The following is a 16,079-nucleotide window of genomic DNA, read 5'->3' as shown; positions in this document are numbered from 1 at the left end:
GCCCGAGCCCATGGCTTTGTCATCTCCAAAACTGACAATGCTGTTCACAAACTGTCCTGATAAATAACCTGGAGCTCTGCACTGCTCCCGCTGAAAGTAGCAAATGGAAATCAAATTTGAAATACATCTTGGGTTAATCATAGAATTTGTCTGGTTTGGGGAGGCGGTTTCCCCTGGCAGACCCAGTGAGAGTCACCCCAAAAATAATAAAAATTCCCTAAATCAACTTAAATCAATATAGAATCCCCAATAAGATAACCAAATGCACCGGAATTATGACAGTTACTCCATTTGAAAGAAGCTTGCTGTCCGTGTATGGCACTATTGCTTAGCTGAACAGCCAAAGAGAAAACCTTTCTTTGAAAACAGCAAAAAGAGGCTGCCGATGCAGATACACAGATAGTGCTGTCCTGCTGGAAATAGAGATTTCCCTGTGGAATTCACCATGGACCCTTTGTGTTGCACAGTCTTGATTCCAACAGACGTTAGAATTATTTCACAAACAACCTCCACCAGTGTTGACCTGTAGTTACACCGTAACTTACCACCTAGGCATATAGCAAAAAGGAATATAGCATACTCTCATTGTAATTCACCACATCATTCAGGGGGCAACACAGCTGCACTATTTTGGACTGATCCAGGTAAGGCCCCTCAGTAAAGGATACAGCAGCATTGTTCCAGAATAGGCACTGAACCGTGGACCCACCTGCCACTCAAGAGCATTAACTTCCATTTCGCACTTCTGTCCAGTGGAGCCAAAAGCCCTTATTTATTAGCGCTGGTGAGAACCCCAAACAATATTCACTTGATTAATGAACTGCTAACGTTTTCTTGCGCTCCACCGGCTGGAGCGTTTGCCGAAGACCGGTAGGCCCTTATTTCGAATTTGCCTTTTCCATCTCTGTTCGCCCCCTTCTTTCCCTGCCATTAAAACAAATGTATTTGATTAATAGAGGAACATGCCTTCCTTTAAAGCAAATAAACAAGCTGACATGACCGTAACTCAATCCACGGCACTCAATTAAACAAAGTTACACGAAGGGGAAAAAATGATACATCTGAAAATGGTAGCCTCTCCTTTGTTCTACCAACAGAAGTTTTACTTTATGGGCCCATATTAGTAAATCACAGGCATCACGTAGGGTCTCCTTGGAGGGGAAGGGGGTGTGGGGGCTGGTGGACGGGTGGGCTGGTCCCAGTGATAGCTAGCGGAGGGATTAGGGGGTTTCTTGTTTCAGGGATCCAGGGCCATCTGTTCTTTCCTCCTACATTTTTTGTTCTTCTCTTCCCTCTTTCATTGAACTATAAATGCACCTCCACCTTGGGGACCGTCGGGAGGAATTTGGGTTCTACTGCTTTTCATTACCAGGAGATCCAGTAACACACTTCACTGTCAGCCTAATCCCCTTTTACTCCATCTTTTCCCTGGCAGAGGTATGCCATGACTACGTATAAAAGCCCCAGATGTTCCCTGGCTGACGGGGTCCTCACCTCTCCCCGGCCTGGCTTTGCACTGCCCCAGACGGGGTGTCAGGCGGGACTAGGCCAGTGGCCCCCCTCTTCAGTAATTCCCCCCGTCCCTCTGACCCTCTGTTGCATTCAACTAATTTCCAGTGTTTTACTGATGACATGACGTGACAATCATTCGGTATGTATTGCCAGAAACAATAGAAAAATAAACTACATTTTAAGGCAACAAATTAGTCCAATCTTGAAATGCACCACAAAACTCAACACATGCAATAGCATTATTGCTCAAGGTGTGGTGTAAAATGGCAGCATAAAAGTGTCATCACTTTTACTTATAACATCACCATGACTAATAATAAAATATAACCGCAATATTATTCTCTTTCTCCCTCCCGCTCTCTCCTGCCCGTGGTAGCATCTCCCGTGTTTCGTTCATCCATTAATTCCCTCTTGAAGAAAATCTATTTCTGTCAAGGTGGACCAGCGGGGAAGCAGTATATTTCCCCGTCTCTGAACACAAACAGACAAGCCCTCCCCAGTGTATAATTCCCACTGAATTACTGACATAGGTTTTACTGTGAACACACGTATGAGCTTCCCAAGATTTATAATCACAGAAAAAATCCCACACTATTGGGCTCTGATGCTTGAAACTGTTTGCAAAGTTTTCACAGACTCTGCACATTAAAACTAGTGAGGCACCCCCAAACACATTTACACTAACTTTTTGCATGCTTACTGTTGCTCCCGAATAACCTTAAATTTTCCATTACATCTACTACAGTTATTCTCTGTTAACGGTAACAGTAGTATTGTATTTAAAACATGTGATCTTGGGGGCTGCTGGGAGGCTCATCCAGTTAAGGCACCTTTCTGTTCTAGTGCAAGAAAAAGCCCCATGGTGAATCGTACTATGAAAGTGCTGACTGAGTCCATTAGCCCTGCAGGGTGACAGGTGATTAGCAGTGGCATCGCTCAGGGTTAGGGAGGGTTCGGTCAGAAGGGATCTGTGTCTCATCATTCTGTAGCAACCCCTGCTGGTCACTTGGGTGCACTGCATGTCTGGCACACAAAGCGTCTTCCTCTGACTAATCTCAGTGTGGGCCTGACTTCCAGGCAGCTGTGGAGTAGTGTGATGAGAAGTGCCACTAGGCATCAGGTGCATCAGAGAAGAGCATACACTGTCTGTGTTATCCTGAACTGACAGCAAATGATCCAGTAGTGAACAATGATGTACAATTGGGCATTTCAAATTAGGAAGAAAATGAGGGGGAGGGGGGGGGGCAAAATAAATACAAAAATAAGAAATGTGATGTAATGCTATTTCTACACAAAAGCAAAGTAATTAAAGTTGCATTTTAAGTTCTTGCCTTATGCAGATTTTTTAAAACACAAACTGACAGACGGTAGAAAAAAGCCCAATGAAGACCACGGCCAGTGTGTCACACTGGTCCTCAGTTCTGGGCGACGAGTGCCACCCTCAGAGAGCTGAAATTGGTCCGTCAACAGCATACCACACAGCATTCTCTCGAATCTGGGACATTTGCTCTACAAATGCTTCCTGACATTCTAACAAGTCAAGAGAAAAACACATATTCCGCGTGAGATCAGCGTATGAGCTTTTCCCTCCAAAAACTATGGAGCTCATGATGACAGCATTAGCTTTCTAGCACTTACAATAATTTCTTTAATCCTCTCATGTGGGGGGGAAGAGAAACCAAAGAACTCTCTGAACTATTGCTTCACGCCAAAGTCAGCCCCCTGACAACATGGGCTGAGGAGCGCTCTACTGACTCAACTTAGGAAGGAACGTTTCACTGGAACCGGAGTTCAGTAAACACCGGGACTTCTGACGTGGAACCCACTGGACATTCTGTTTATAGTAAACAAAACAGTGAAGACTTGGTGATAAATCTCCCTGTGACAGCCTTAATTTAAGAAGCCCGTGGCTAAAAATAGTCATCCCCGAAAAAAGCAGGGATTAATTTTCTTTACGAACACAATTGTCTTTGCCTTTGTTTCGCATGCAGAGTGCTTTTGACTGTGTTTATCAAAGTCAACACATCAAACGAGGATGAAAGGGAAAAAGCTGGTGAAAATCAGCCCCGGGCCGTGCTGCCTAGTATTGTCTCATTGGGGAGTTATGTAGATTTGAGTAAACAAGTGCAAATTGTTGAGGTTTTAATTAAAATTTTCAACAATCATTTTATCTGAAGCAACCCTATATAATAACATCTGTAAAACAGATGCACGCTTTAAGAGCCCAACTCGCCGTTTTCCCCACCATGCACCCCTCCATTACCCCCCCCCCCCCCCCCCAAAACTGAAATGGATCTCAGAGTCTCACAATGGTCCGTTCGAACATCCCTCTCTGTTGATGACAGTCAGCTTCACAATTTCCATACATAAATGCACTCAATAATAGCTGGACGCTGGTTGAGTCGGGTCATTCACCCCAAAACCAATAAAGACTGTTTCCTTGAACGTTTTGCAGCAGCTTCACTCGGTTAGAAAGCAATAACAATGGAGCCGTTATTTTTGGCACCAGGCGGTTTACGTGCGCAAGAAGAAATGAGACCGAGAGTCCTGCGAAGCTTGGCTTTTCCTCACCTCTCCACATTTCAAAAGCAATCTGAAAATTTTTTGGAAGCGCACAAATGCAGCACCCTTGTCGGCAAACATGGAAAAGCAAACCCCCTGTAAGCCAGAGCTGCTTTCTTTTTAATTAATTGATGGGGTTTCTTTTTTTTTTCCCAGTCTGGCCCGCGCAGACCAGGGGACACTGGATCCAGTTTCAGCAGGAACGGGTCACTCCACCCCAGCTATATCATGATCATGGGCCAGAAAACATGACAGTGATGCAACATGGGCCATTTCCTGTGCTCTATCAGGAACACTTTGTTGTGGCTCACCGCTAAGATATTTCCCCTCCAAGCTAAGCATGAAAGGTCAAATGGCAGAAGTCTGGATTTCCTACTTGGATACATTGTACAAACTCTGGCTTTTCAGGTCAAATCATGCACTATATTGTCTTATAGGTAACAGCACCGCACACAATATGTGAATTTATATTTTACATACAAACACCACCATGTTTCGCTCTGTGAGGGAAACACTGAAGAAGCCCAGGTTGCGCTCAGACTCCGACAAATGAGAATGAAACCTGCACCGCTAAGTTCACATCAGGTGACAGGTTTCTGTGAAACTGCTTGATTGGGGTTTAATGACTCTTTAATGACTGCATGGACTTTGAGGATAATCAGTCAAGGAACATAAGGATTTGGCAACTTCAACAGCAAGTCTGGGGGGGGGGATAAAAACAAAAAAAAAATAAAAGAGTACACTCACCAGCCAACATTGTGCCAGCTCTCATCGTGAGGATTCCGGTCAGCCCGGACACAGACACCGTCAGACTGGGCCGGGCGGGGTGAGCCTCCGTCTCCAGGACGACAACAATTTGTGCCGTGCGGAGAGAGACCTTGTGGAAGGGGGCGAGGGCAGCAAGTGGATTCCCCCGGGGTGGGGTGCGTTGTGGCATGGGGGCCTGCGGTGTGCTCTCGGTGCGAGGGGGGGCCCGGGGGCTGGCGCATCTGCTGGGGGAGGACTGCGGGGTGGTGGGGGCTCTGTCAGCCTCGCACTCAGACTCCGGGAGGATCTTGCTCAGGAAGACCTTAGCCTGTTCCAGTTTGGCCAGGGTTGGGTTGACCTTCAGGGGGCGCGACAGATCCACGTTCAGCTCCGCTGTAAAAACACAGGGAGCAGTAAGTACTCCTGCAGCCAGGTTCTGAGAAACAAGTGTAGCCTAGCCTTATGGCAGGATAAGCCTGACCAGGACTGAGCCTTTGTGAGATATGTCAATCCAACTTCTCAGGATGTACTTTGCCAATGAAAAAGCCATTCACTTCTAGAAACAAATCATGATCTTGTGCAGGTGGGCCTCTAATTGGAATTGGATTCAAGTCAACTCAACCATTTTCCTGTAACATAACACCAGCTAAAACAAGCTACAACCAACCATACCGCAGGAAACCAATTTCCCTTCCAACACATTCTAGTGATTGAGAATATGGGGTCGAGACTAGAGGCAATTTGGAAAAACCAGTTGCTTCTTAGCAATAAAACTGTTTTTAGACAAATAACTATCCAGGAAAGGATTATGTTAAATATTATATCAAAAGAATAGCAGACAGGCATTAAAATGTGCATGGTCAACTCTCATAACCTTCTCACACACCCATTCTCAGTAATTCTCAGTGGGCACTTCTGCCCGGTCCTTGCTTGTCTGCCTGTAAGTTTTATTCTAAAAAGTGTATGGGACGTTTCTGGATGTGACCACTTTTCTTAGTGGGCTGTACCTGAAAAGCATGAGGCCAACAGAAGGAGGAGGAGTAGAAGAGGAAACGTGTATAGATTGGCTACAGTGGCATGTTTTCAGCTGGGAGACAGTGCAGGAGAGATAGAGTCACCTTTGTGGCTAACCTAACTCTAACCAAGTGGCCAATTCATTAACGTTAGATAGCTTCCATTATTAGCAAACTGAATTCATTTACGTTTGGCAACATCAGCTGGGTGGCCATGATAACACAGTATAAAAAGGGCTGATAAATGTAATCATACAAATAAATATATACAAAACATTTACATTCACAAACAATAAAGGTTAAAATCTAAATAAAAGACATTGACACAAGATTACAAGCTTCCTTATTTAGGTTTTAACCTACATGGAAATTTCTAAACATTCAACAAAAACCTGCCACATGTGAGCTTTGGGTCATTCACTACTAAACAAATATCCTACTTTTCCAATAATCCTGCAATACAGAGAAGTCTTGAAACACAGGATTGCATGTCACTCTGTAAGATGAGAACCCTCCCTCCTCAAAAGCAAAAGCAGAAGAAGTCCACCAAATGGCACCGGAAGAATGCTTCCCAAGAAAAAAAAAAGAAATACAGATGTTAGCCGGGTCCGCGTCTACAAAATATATTCCCATTGCCATGGCAGCCAATGGAGGCCATGTGCACAGAATTCACTCCATAACTGTTTCCGCATAAAGAAGGACACTTCAAGCAGGGGGGTTCCAAACAAAAGAGTATTCACAAAGAAAAAATAAAATAAAGAGCGAACAGAACAGCCCAGGCAATGTGTCAGTCTCCACAGATCTGAGCTCTGGGGGAATGTCTCTCCCCCTGCAAGGGGTAAGTTCACTTGGTCACCATCGCTGCATTTATGGGGACTGAGGTAGCATACGAGTGTAGAGGGACTGGAATGTGTTTGGGCAACCTGAAAAAACACCTAACACCACTTTACTTTTACTGAGTGATGTTTCTTCTGCTGTCTGTAGATATGCAGCAGGGTCCATGCCCCCCCTCTCTCTTTTGGTGACAGCTACACTCCGGGGCAGGCATCCTGCTACTCACTCCCAACAGAATATGAACACATTGTCCTCTAGTTACTCTCCAGTACTGCAGCACAATGAAGACGGTATTGGGATTACCACTTCAAGCCTGCAGGTTCACAATAGCAGGTAGAACACTGTTGTGCCCTTGAGCAAAATTCATAACCTCAACTGCAGCGGTAAATAACCAGCTGCACATATGGATTGTATGCACTCATATGCATGTGCAGTCATTGAACAGTTACACTGAAAACCAGTGTTTCAGAAGAACAAGCATGGGTATGAAGCCATCCTTCACATATGTACCAGTGTGAGCCAGCAAAGCCTCTCCATGTTTAAGAATGGCCCTCTCCACTTTTCAAACACTTGACCAAAATCTGTGTTTTCTGCATCTGCTGTGGAAATTTCCCCACTTTGCAGGGAAAATTGGCAATGGGAGCAGCTGATTCACCAGCTGTGGCTTGCGATGATCAGTTCACTGCTTGCTGCGCTTATGACTTTATTTTCTGTCTCTTCAGCTCACATTAAAAAAAATCTGCTGTGCAATGTAGCTTATCATTTCCAGTTCAGCTATCACCAGGAAACTTTCCAGCGGTGAAATAAATAGCTCATGCGCAGCTCATCTTTTTCGCTTTCCTCTCTAATCATGTAAAGATGTTCGGGATCACCTTGGAGAGGGCCAGCTCAGGGCCCTGCTTCTGATTATGGGGCGCGCAGCTCCATGGGAGGTGTCTCACTTCTGGAGTGGATTTTTATTACCTTTTTAACCTGTCAGCTGTCCACCTGCATTCTTTAAGTGGTTTGAGAGATGCTACCGATACGCCTGCCTAAGCACTTTTACAATTATATATTATATATATTTATATATATATACAAATATTTATGTATATATACATATATATTATATATATATATATATATATATATATATATATATGTTTATGTCTTTGTCCCAAACATTCCCCATAAGACAAATATATATTTTTTTTCCTGGTTCTGGCTCTGTACTCCATAATTTTAGACTTGTAATCAAACAATTCACCTGTGGATGGAGGGAACATTCTCAGCTTTTATTTAAGGGTATTTTTATACACTTTGGTTTCCCCACATAGAAATTACAGCACTTCTTACACACAGCCACCCCCATTTCAGGGCACCATAATGTTTGGGACATATTAATGTTATGTAAATGAAAGTATTCATGTTTAGTACTTTGTTGCATATCCTTCGCATGCACTGACTATTTTGAAGTCTGTGACCCATAGGCATCGCCAGGTGCTAAGTATCTTCTCCGGTGATGGCCTGCAAGGCCTGTACTGCAGCCATCTTCGGCTCCTGCTGGTTTCAGAGGCAAGTTGCAGGAAGTTTTCTCAGTATATGAAACACATGTTCAATTGGTTTCAGACGGGGTGACTGACTTGGCCAGTCAAGAATTTTCCCATTTTTGGCTTTGAAAAACTCCTTTATTTTTTTAGCAGTATGGTTGGGATCATCGTCTTGCTGAAGGATGAAGCACTGGGGAATTCATTTGGAGGCATCTGGATGAGCTTCAGCAGATAAGAGGCTTCTGTACACTTTCAGAATTCATTCTGCTGGTATCAGCAGTTACATCGTCAGTGAAGACCAGTGAGTCAGTACATGTAGCACCCATACATGCCCAAAGGGGAACACCCCCCACCGCCATGTTACACATGAGAGGGTTGCTTTGGATCTTGGGCAGTTCCTTTCGGCTGCCATACTTTGCTCTTGCCATCCTTCTGATACAAGGCAATCTTTGTCCCGTTGTCCACAAAACCTTTTTCCAGAACTCTGTAGGCTCTGTAGGTACTTCTTAGCAAACTGTAACCTGGTCATCCTGGTTTTGCAGCTAACTAGTGGTTTGCATCTTGCAGTGTAGCCTCTGTAGTTCTGTTAGTGAAGTCTTTGGCGGACAGTAGTCACTGACACATCCACTCATGCCTCTGAAAGAGTGTTTCTGATCAATAAGAGAGGTGGTTGAAGGTATTTCTTCATCATGGTGAGAATTCTTCTGTCATTAACTGTAGAGGACTTCCTTGGCCTACCCGGCCCTCTGCAATTACTGAGCTCACCAGTGCTCTTTCTTCTTAACAATGCTCCAAATAGTTGATTTTGGTAAGCCAAAGGTTTGGCCTATGTCTCTTACGTTTTCTTCTTCTTATGTCTCAGTTTCATAATGAAGGTGATAATTTACGTTGAAGGAGCCATGTCGAAAAAACCAATCGATGTGAAATGACGAAGTACAACCCCAAATGCTGTGTTACACAGCACATGCGTGATGTCCACACCCTGTATTCCAGGACTTTGCTGCCTGGTCCCCAGCGCATGCACACATGTTTTCGGTATTCAGGTTTAAGAGGGGAAGAGGGAAATGTAACCTAAGTCAAGTGATTTTCATATTTTCAGAAGTTTTTTTTTTTTTTTTTTTAACAAACTTGAAAGCCTTGAGTCGCGGACACAGATCCCGTATTGATGACTCAGTCTCAGTGCACAGTGAATAAAGATGGCCGGTAATATTATGAAGCGAGCATTTCCTGGTCCTTTCACGTCACCTGATATCACTTCCTTTTTAATTAACTTCAGAGAGTGTGTGGAAATGAAACACGGCCTCTTTATTGCATTAAGACGTTAAACTTGAGTTACGTTCAAACGTTCAGGGTGCACTCTTCTGAGTATGGTGTGTCAAAAGAAAAAAGAAAAAAAGAAGACAGAATGCGTGTGGAAATACCGTTTAATGAAACAAAGACGGCAGCCCCTTCCATTGCAGCGCATGGAAAAATCAAAAGAAGGCCTCGCTGAAGACTGAGTGCTTTTATTAAGACCACCTTACTGCCACTGTGTACTTACCAAAAGGCTGCCAAGCGCATGCCAGCAAAAATAAATACAGTTACTCCTTCAAAAAAAACAGGTGGAGTGTCTTTCATTCATCTCAAAAGTTTCGATAATTTAAACAATCTGCACCCTCAAATCACCCCTCCTCCCCTTCTGCTCGGGTAACACATACCGTAGGTAACTGCAGCGATGGCAAAGCATGGGAATGAAATGGACCTGCTGCGCCCATTTGCCTGTGCCTTTGCTCCCTGTGAGGTCGCCCTCTACATCCCATCACTGAACCCGATTAGGGTATCGCAGCTTTCATCTTTTTTGTGTTGTTACAGTTCACATTTTTGTTGTTTGTCCGCCTGACTGCAGAAGAGGCAGGTGGCTGCATGTCCAATTAGGTAGGTGGACAGGGCGGGGGGCAGGATCTACCCTCCTCCCTGTTCTAGGACCAGGGGGGTGGGGTGGGGCAGGCTGGAGGAGGATTTATCATGGTTTCACACATGGAGCGAGGCCTGCGTCGGCTGAGGGCAGGGACAGATCATACGACTCAAATTAGAGCAGTTTACCGATGGCTCGGAGGGGCGAGTGCCGGCGCACAGCACTGACAGGACTTCTCCTCTCCCAGCGGCCTGATGGGATCCAGGGCCGCTGCGGCGTAATGGTTCCAATTTGTTATAGCTAATCTATCACTTGCCCAACTTAGTGCTGGGGTACTGTGGGAGCTGCTATTCCTCCAGGTTTCCCCCACTGACCTGTTTTGGAGAGAAAATGAGCTCGTGAGATCTGGGAGCAGATCCGCTTTTCTTTTTTTTCCTCCTTTTTCGGGGAAAGTGGAGGGGCATGCAAACTATCAGGAAGGGAGCGGGGGGGATGTCCGGGTGGGGGGTGGGGTGGTACAGGGAGGAAAAGCAGGCGAGTCAAGTGGTCAAGCCTTGAACCGGGAGCGGTGCTGTCAGGGCTGCCGGCTCATTTCCCCAGGAGCGCCGTGACAGAGGACACGCATCGCTCGCGCAGCGGAGGGTCCAGACTCCCGACCCTGCGCAATTTACTGTGCGCACGTGCACCCTTCCCCATCCCGCATCCTTGAGAGTGAAGCCTTGATTGGTCCCTGGCCCCGCGCTCCGAATAAACGGCGGGGAAATTGCAAGCACATTGCTGTAAACACGGCCGGGGGCTCGGCGGCCTCGCGGATGTCTGCTCTGGGGGTTTCTCATCCTGCCGCGTCGAGAGGGACCCCGGGATGAGGCGCTGTCGGGCGTACGGAAAAGGGAAGGGAGGACCCGCGGCGCGGACCGCAGGCGTCAGCGCGCTTTCCGGCCGCGTAACGGCGAACACACACGGTGTTCGGGGGAGCGGCGCTCGGCCGCAGGGCGGTAAGCGGGAGAGCCTCCCTGCTCCCCGCTGTCCACAGGAAGCAGAGGCCGCCTGCTTCTGACAGGGCTCTGTGTTCCACCAGAAGCCATGAAAGGAAACATCACAGATAATTGAGAGCGTCTTCCTCCAGAGGCTCCGGCGTTCCGGTGCGCGCGGGGGCGGCCCAGCACATGTGGTCCGGCCTGATTATTCCCCCGACCGGCAGGGGAGCCCGGGAGAACCGGGCCCGACCCCGACCCCGACCCCAGACCCCAGCCAGGATCCTGTCAGAACCGGTGACTCACTCTCTGTCCACTGCGCTGTGTTTACTGTACCGGACTAACAGTAGTTTGAGGCCGAGGGCACTAAGTCATCAGGAAAGCACTTTTTAGTGACTGCGCCCTTGTGCATAAAAAGTACAATGTACTCTTTGTGTGTGCATACTGTGGCTACACAACTTGATACGTGTGTTTGTATTTGTGAGAATTTGTATGTGCGAGTGAGTGTGTTTCTGTCTGTACGCACAGTACATGACAGCACGTCTATGTATGTGTGCGCAAGTCTGAGCAAGGATGTGTTTTTGAGTGTTTGCAAGTGTGTGACCATATACACGAGCGTATGTGAGCGAGTAAATGTGCGTGTACGTGAGAGTGCGAATATGTGAGCGTAAGTGCGTGTCAGTACGTGCGCATGTGTTTGAGTGTGTATTTGAGTAAAGGCTCTTTAACAGGAAGCTGGGACATTCTGAGCGAGGAGCAGTGCTCACATCTGTGCAGCACAGGGTGAGGGTGAGGTGGGGGGGGGGGATGGGGGCCCCTTCCGCTCCCACTGACATGCGGAAGCTGCACTCATCCGCTGTCCTGAGGCGCTCATCAACGCCCACCCTTCATCCAGGGACCGAAACGGCACCATCTGCACCGAAGCGTCACGGATGCTCCCGATGACAACCCACACAGGCGCGCACGCACCCGTGCATACGCGTCACGCTACCGGATCAGGCCTGGTCCCCGGTCACCAATTTCTCACTCGAAACAAAACAACTCAGTTACCAGTCGTTTGGATTGAAATTCTACAAACGAAACCTTTGTTTTTTTTTCTTTAGTCCTTACTTCCGCGGCAAGGTCACGGTGCAGGGCTCTGAGGATGAGGCTCCTCGAACCCGTTTGCCTACTCCTGACACGCGCTCGGACTACCTAAGCCCCACAGGGCAAATGGTGGGGTGTGTGCGTGACGCACAGCGGCGTCTGTTCTGCGGGCCGCGTCAGAGGCAGGGAAGGATCTGGGGCTGTTCTCACCTGGCCCGTTGAGGAAGTCTTTGATCTGAAGGCAGAGGAGAGGAGGGGGGATTCCCGTCTTGCCGTCGGCCTCGCCCGCGACCGTCTGCAGCCAGAACACGCTGTAGTCCAGAGCTTCCGGAAGAGTCTTCCCTGGATCTGGAGACACGGGGCAGAGCCATGAGACCATCTTTCCCGTCAGACACTCAACTCCACCACCGCCACTGGGCTTCTTACTGTAGTAGGCAGCTGTGACTTCTGACTTGCACAGGTTAAACATTTCAACTGTGCCATCACAACTATCATTTTAGCTACCTGGGGTATTTTTTCTTTAACTTGTTTCAAATATACTGTGGTGTGTTTTTAAGTGCTTATAAACAAATGCGACTGTGGTATCTCAAATACTATGACTGTTAATTCTGCATAATTGAGTCTGGACAGTGTGACTGAGAGCAAGCCTGAATGAAGTCAGCTCAAGCTGGGCCAGCAGGGCTTGAGTCATGCCTGTGTGATCTGTATTTGTGCTGGTTTCCAGGGTGCAGGTCTTTATTTCTTAACTTTGGTGCTCATTCCCTGGTGAAAAATATGTTTATAGTATTTGGGGTAAAGAACAAGGAAGAAGGAAACGTAATCCCCCAATCACAGCTGTGTTAACTCCATTTTAATTCAGGAAATGCACTGACAAGCCAACTCACTAATTGAAAAAATTTACATTTTTTATCATTATGCATGTTTTTTCAAATCATGAAATGAGGTTTCAATGTACACCCTGGATTGATTGAGTTGAAATGGACCTGATCGCGACCCTTCCCCCTGTCCCCCCAAACCCTGCTCACCCAGGCACTTGTAGTCGGATGCCACCCCCTTGAGAGCCACGTCGAAGACAGAGAGCTCCAGCCTCTGCTTGCGGTGGTGGCAGCTGAGCAGGACGGAGGGCTGGAAGACCTGGAGGTAGAGCAGGGGCTCCAGCTGGAGGTCCCCGGCTCCCCTGCGCCCGGGCTGCCTGACGATGGTGATGCCCAGGGCCTGGCGGGCCGAGGAGCGGCTGGGCGCGGTCAGGCTCTCCAGGGAGAGCAGGCCGCCGCCACCCCCCCGCACCCCGGGGGCCGGGGCGTTGCTGTTGAGGAGGTCCTCGGCGGTGAGGGCGGAGATGCTCGCCGTGGCGGGGGCAGGGCCAGGGTCCGGGTGGGTGTCGCCCGGCATGTTCAGGGCGCTCTTTCCCGCCCTTTCGCCCTCCTTCTTCTCCGAGGCGGGGCTGGGGTCAGGGTCCGGGTCGTGGGCGTGGCCGGCCCTGGGCGAGCTGACGCAGGCGTAGGTCATGAGGGAGACGCGGCTGGCGGTGACGAAGACGTCGAAGGGGATGAAGCTGAGGTTCTTGGTGATGGTGGACTTGCGGGAGGGCCGGGCGATGCGGTGGTGGCTGGCCCCGCTCTGCTGCTCGATCTGCACGATGCGGATGCGGGCGCTGTCGCTGCCGAAGCCGCTGTCCTGCGCCCCGCTGTGGCGCGACGACGCATCCACGTTGCCCGGCCGGGAGGCGGAGCTTAACTGCTGCTCCTGACGCCTCACCTAAGACAGATCAGTACAATTATAAGAACATTAAGTTACTAATTATACTTCAAGCAGATGTGTGCTGCCAATATATTAGGGAGTGACAGGGTTTACATGACCACAGCACATGACTTCATTTATTTAACTGATTCTGAGCATCTCAAAGCCTGAAACCCTAAACGATATTACAAAAGTTCATGGCATCTCACACGTCTCTCTCACTGCCTGCTATAAATTCATTTTCAAAGAAACAGGAACATGGAAAACTGTTTCCAATCATGAACTAAATTGAGTCACAATCCTAAACAAACATTCAATTTAGTGGGAGGGTGTATAGGGAAATTGGAAAGATGGAGAGAAGAGACGAAAGAAAAGGGATGGTTCCGAGGCCGTGAAGTAATTCCGCAAATCGATCATCGATTACCGTGGCATAAAAATACCCATGAACCTCCAACCCTGGTAAATAATCAGTCCCAAAGTAGCCGGAAGCCCTCTACATACAGCCTCTGGCTGATGGATGATTGCGAGCAGCATACAGCACTAGATCGACTTCCGTGTAGCCCGCACGTGCTCAGAGGTCCGCGTTTGCCTAGTGGTTGGCAGCAGTGTGCGTGATCTCCATTGGTCTCCAAACGCAGCTGCGGTAATGACTAAAGGCAAAAGATTGACCAATAGACCAATGAGTTTATAACCAAGGGTGGATGTCACCGCTGTGCTTCTCATTTTGCCTCAGCAAAGTCCCAGCTGTGTAAATACACAAAATACAATAAAATTAAATAAATAGGCTGTGCAATTTCCGTACACTTAGCAAATAAAGCTTCATATATGCTCGATATATGGATACAGACACGATTTTTAAATCATTATCGAAAGGGAGACCTGGGTTAACATGTCACTGGTCTGACTTACAGAAAGGTCTCCTTTCCTGCTTTTGTTTTGTTTCTAATAAACAAAAGTGTGTAAACAAATTTTCCCTTTTGATTTAAATCATATACAAATAGAACAGAGCACAGTTTGGCTACAGTTAGAGGCTCACTTCTAGGCTTCTCCTGTGGTCTTAAAACCATATTACAACTTCAATATTTGAGAATTCTCTTTAATGTTTTGCCAAGGACAGTCAAATTCTTCGTGTCACGATTGCTGCATTTGAGCAGATTTGTTAGAAAATGCACCGCACCAGTGTTTGGAATTTTAATCCAGCATTTTTTTTTTTGAAAATTATAACATAAATCTAAAAATCAATGCGTGCTAATAGTGTATTTTTATCCCTGTGTTTCCGAGACATCCGTCTCCATGTGGGCTGGAGCGTGTGATTTATTTCGCACGGAATGTTTCACTACTGACTCCGTAACGAAGGTGACGCCGCGCTTTAAATCAACCTCAGCGTGCTTCGCTCAGTTGGTATTAGCCTACTTGACTCTGAGACCTATTACGTGACACGTTATAGCCGTCACAAATAATCGCTGACTCTAATGTTGACGCTAAAAGAAAACAAACGAAAATTTCCACGGCAGAGCCGCTTTCTCACCCCGGCCAGTTCATAACACGCGTGACTTCCTCAAAACATGCTATTGTAAAAAAAAAAAGATGGAAGAAATAACAGTCTCTTGAAACATGGAAAGGTAACGAAGGAGAAAACGGAGAGCAGTGTTTTGGGTTACCGTGCTAAGGATGGCTCCATACTGGGTGGGACGTTACTGGCATACCCTTGAGTGAGACCCTATAAAACCCTGCACTGCTTCTGTGAAAATACAGCTGAATAAATGATTTCCAGAATGTCTGAAGTACGCCAGCCCCTGTGGGTCGCCCCATGACGTAGACACGAGCAACGAAAACGAATCGTGCAGATGCGTAAAGGTGAGAACCGTCAAGTAATAAAGGTGCCACTTGAGGAGAGGGGCTTTGCCCTCGAGGGTGGACAGCCTTGTAGCTACAGCAAGAAGCACTCCGGCTCTCTCACTCACCCCGGTCTGAAAGTGAATGATAAAAGTTTTCTTTAATTAGCTACTGTTGTGCATTAACGATCGCGATTAAGCCGTTAAAATGTACAGTACAGAGCCACACTGTGTCCTTCGGCCCCAACCTCCGCTGTTCCGCCCCCTCTCGAAACCTGCACCTGGTTCTTATTATAGCACTTCGCCGTGTACTCTCAGCTGCTTCTCCCACATTCAACCTTCCCTTCCTGAGA

General features: G+C 47.3%; 1 protein-coding gene across 1 annotated transcript in view; it reads right to left on the bottom strand.

Moving 5' to 3' along the window:
- Positions 1-16,079, bottom strand: part of LOC118212693 (vacuolar protein sorting-associated protein 13B-like) — a 303,731-nt gene that overhangs the window by 56,931 nt on the left and 230,721 nt on the right. The window contains 3 exon segments of the mRNA XM_035390874.1: positions 4,822-5,214; positions 12,362-12,499; positions 13,177-13,909. Coding sequence (XP_035246765.1) covers positions 4,822-5,214; positions 12,362-12,499; positions 13,177-13,909 — 1,264 coding nt within the window.

Source organism: Anguilla anguilla, chromosome 1 (assembly GCF_013347855.1).
Source record: "Anguilla anguilla isolate fAngAng1 chromosome 1, fAngAng1.pri, whole genome shotgun sequence".
In the NCBI taxonomy this organism is placed as follows: domain Eukaryota; kingdom Metazoa; phylum Chordata; class Actinopteri; order Anguilliformes; family Anguillidae; genus Anguilla; species Anguilla anguilla.
The sequence above is the reverse complement of the archived record's forward strand: the minus strand, read 5'-3'. Positions and strand labels throughout refer to the sequence as shown.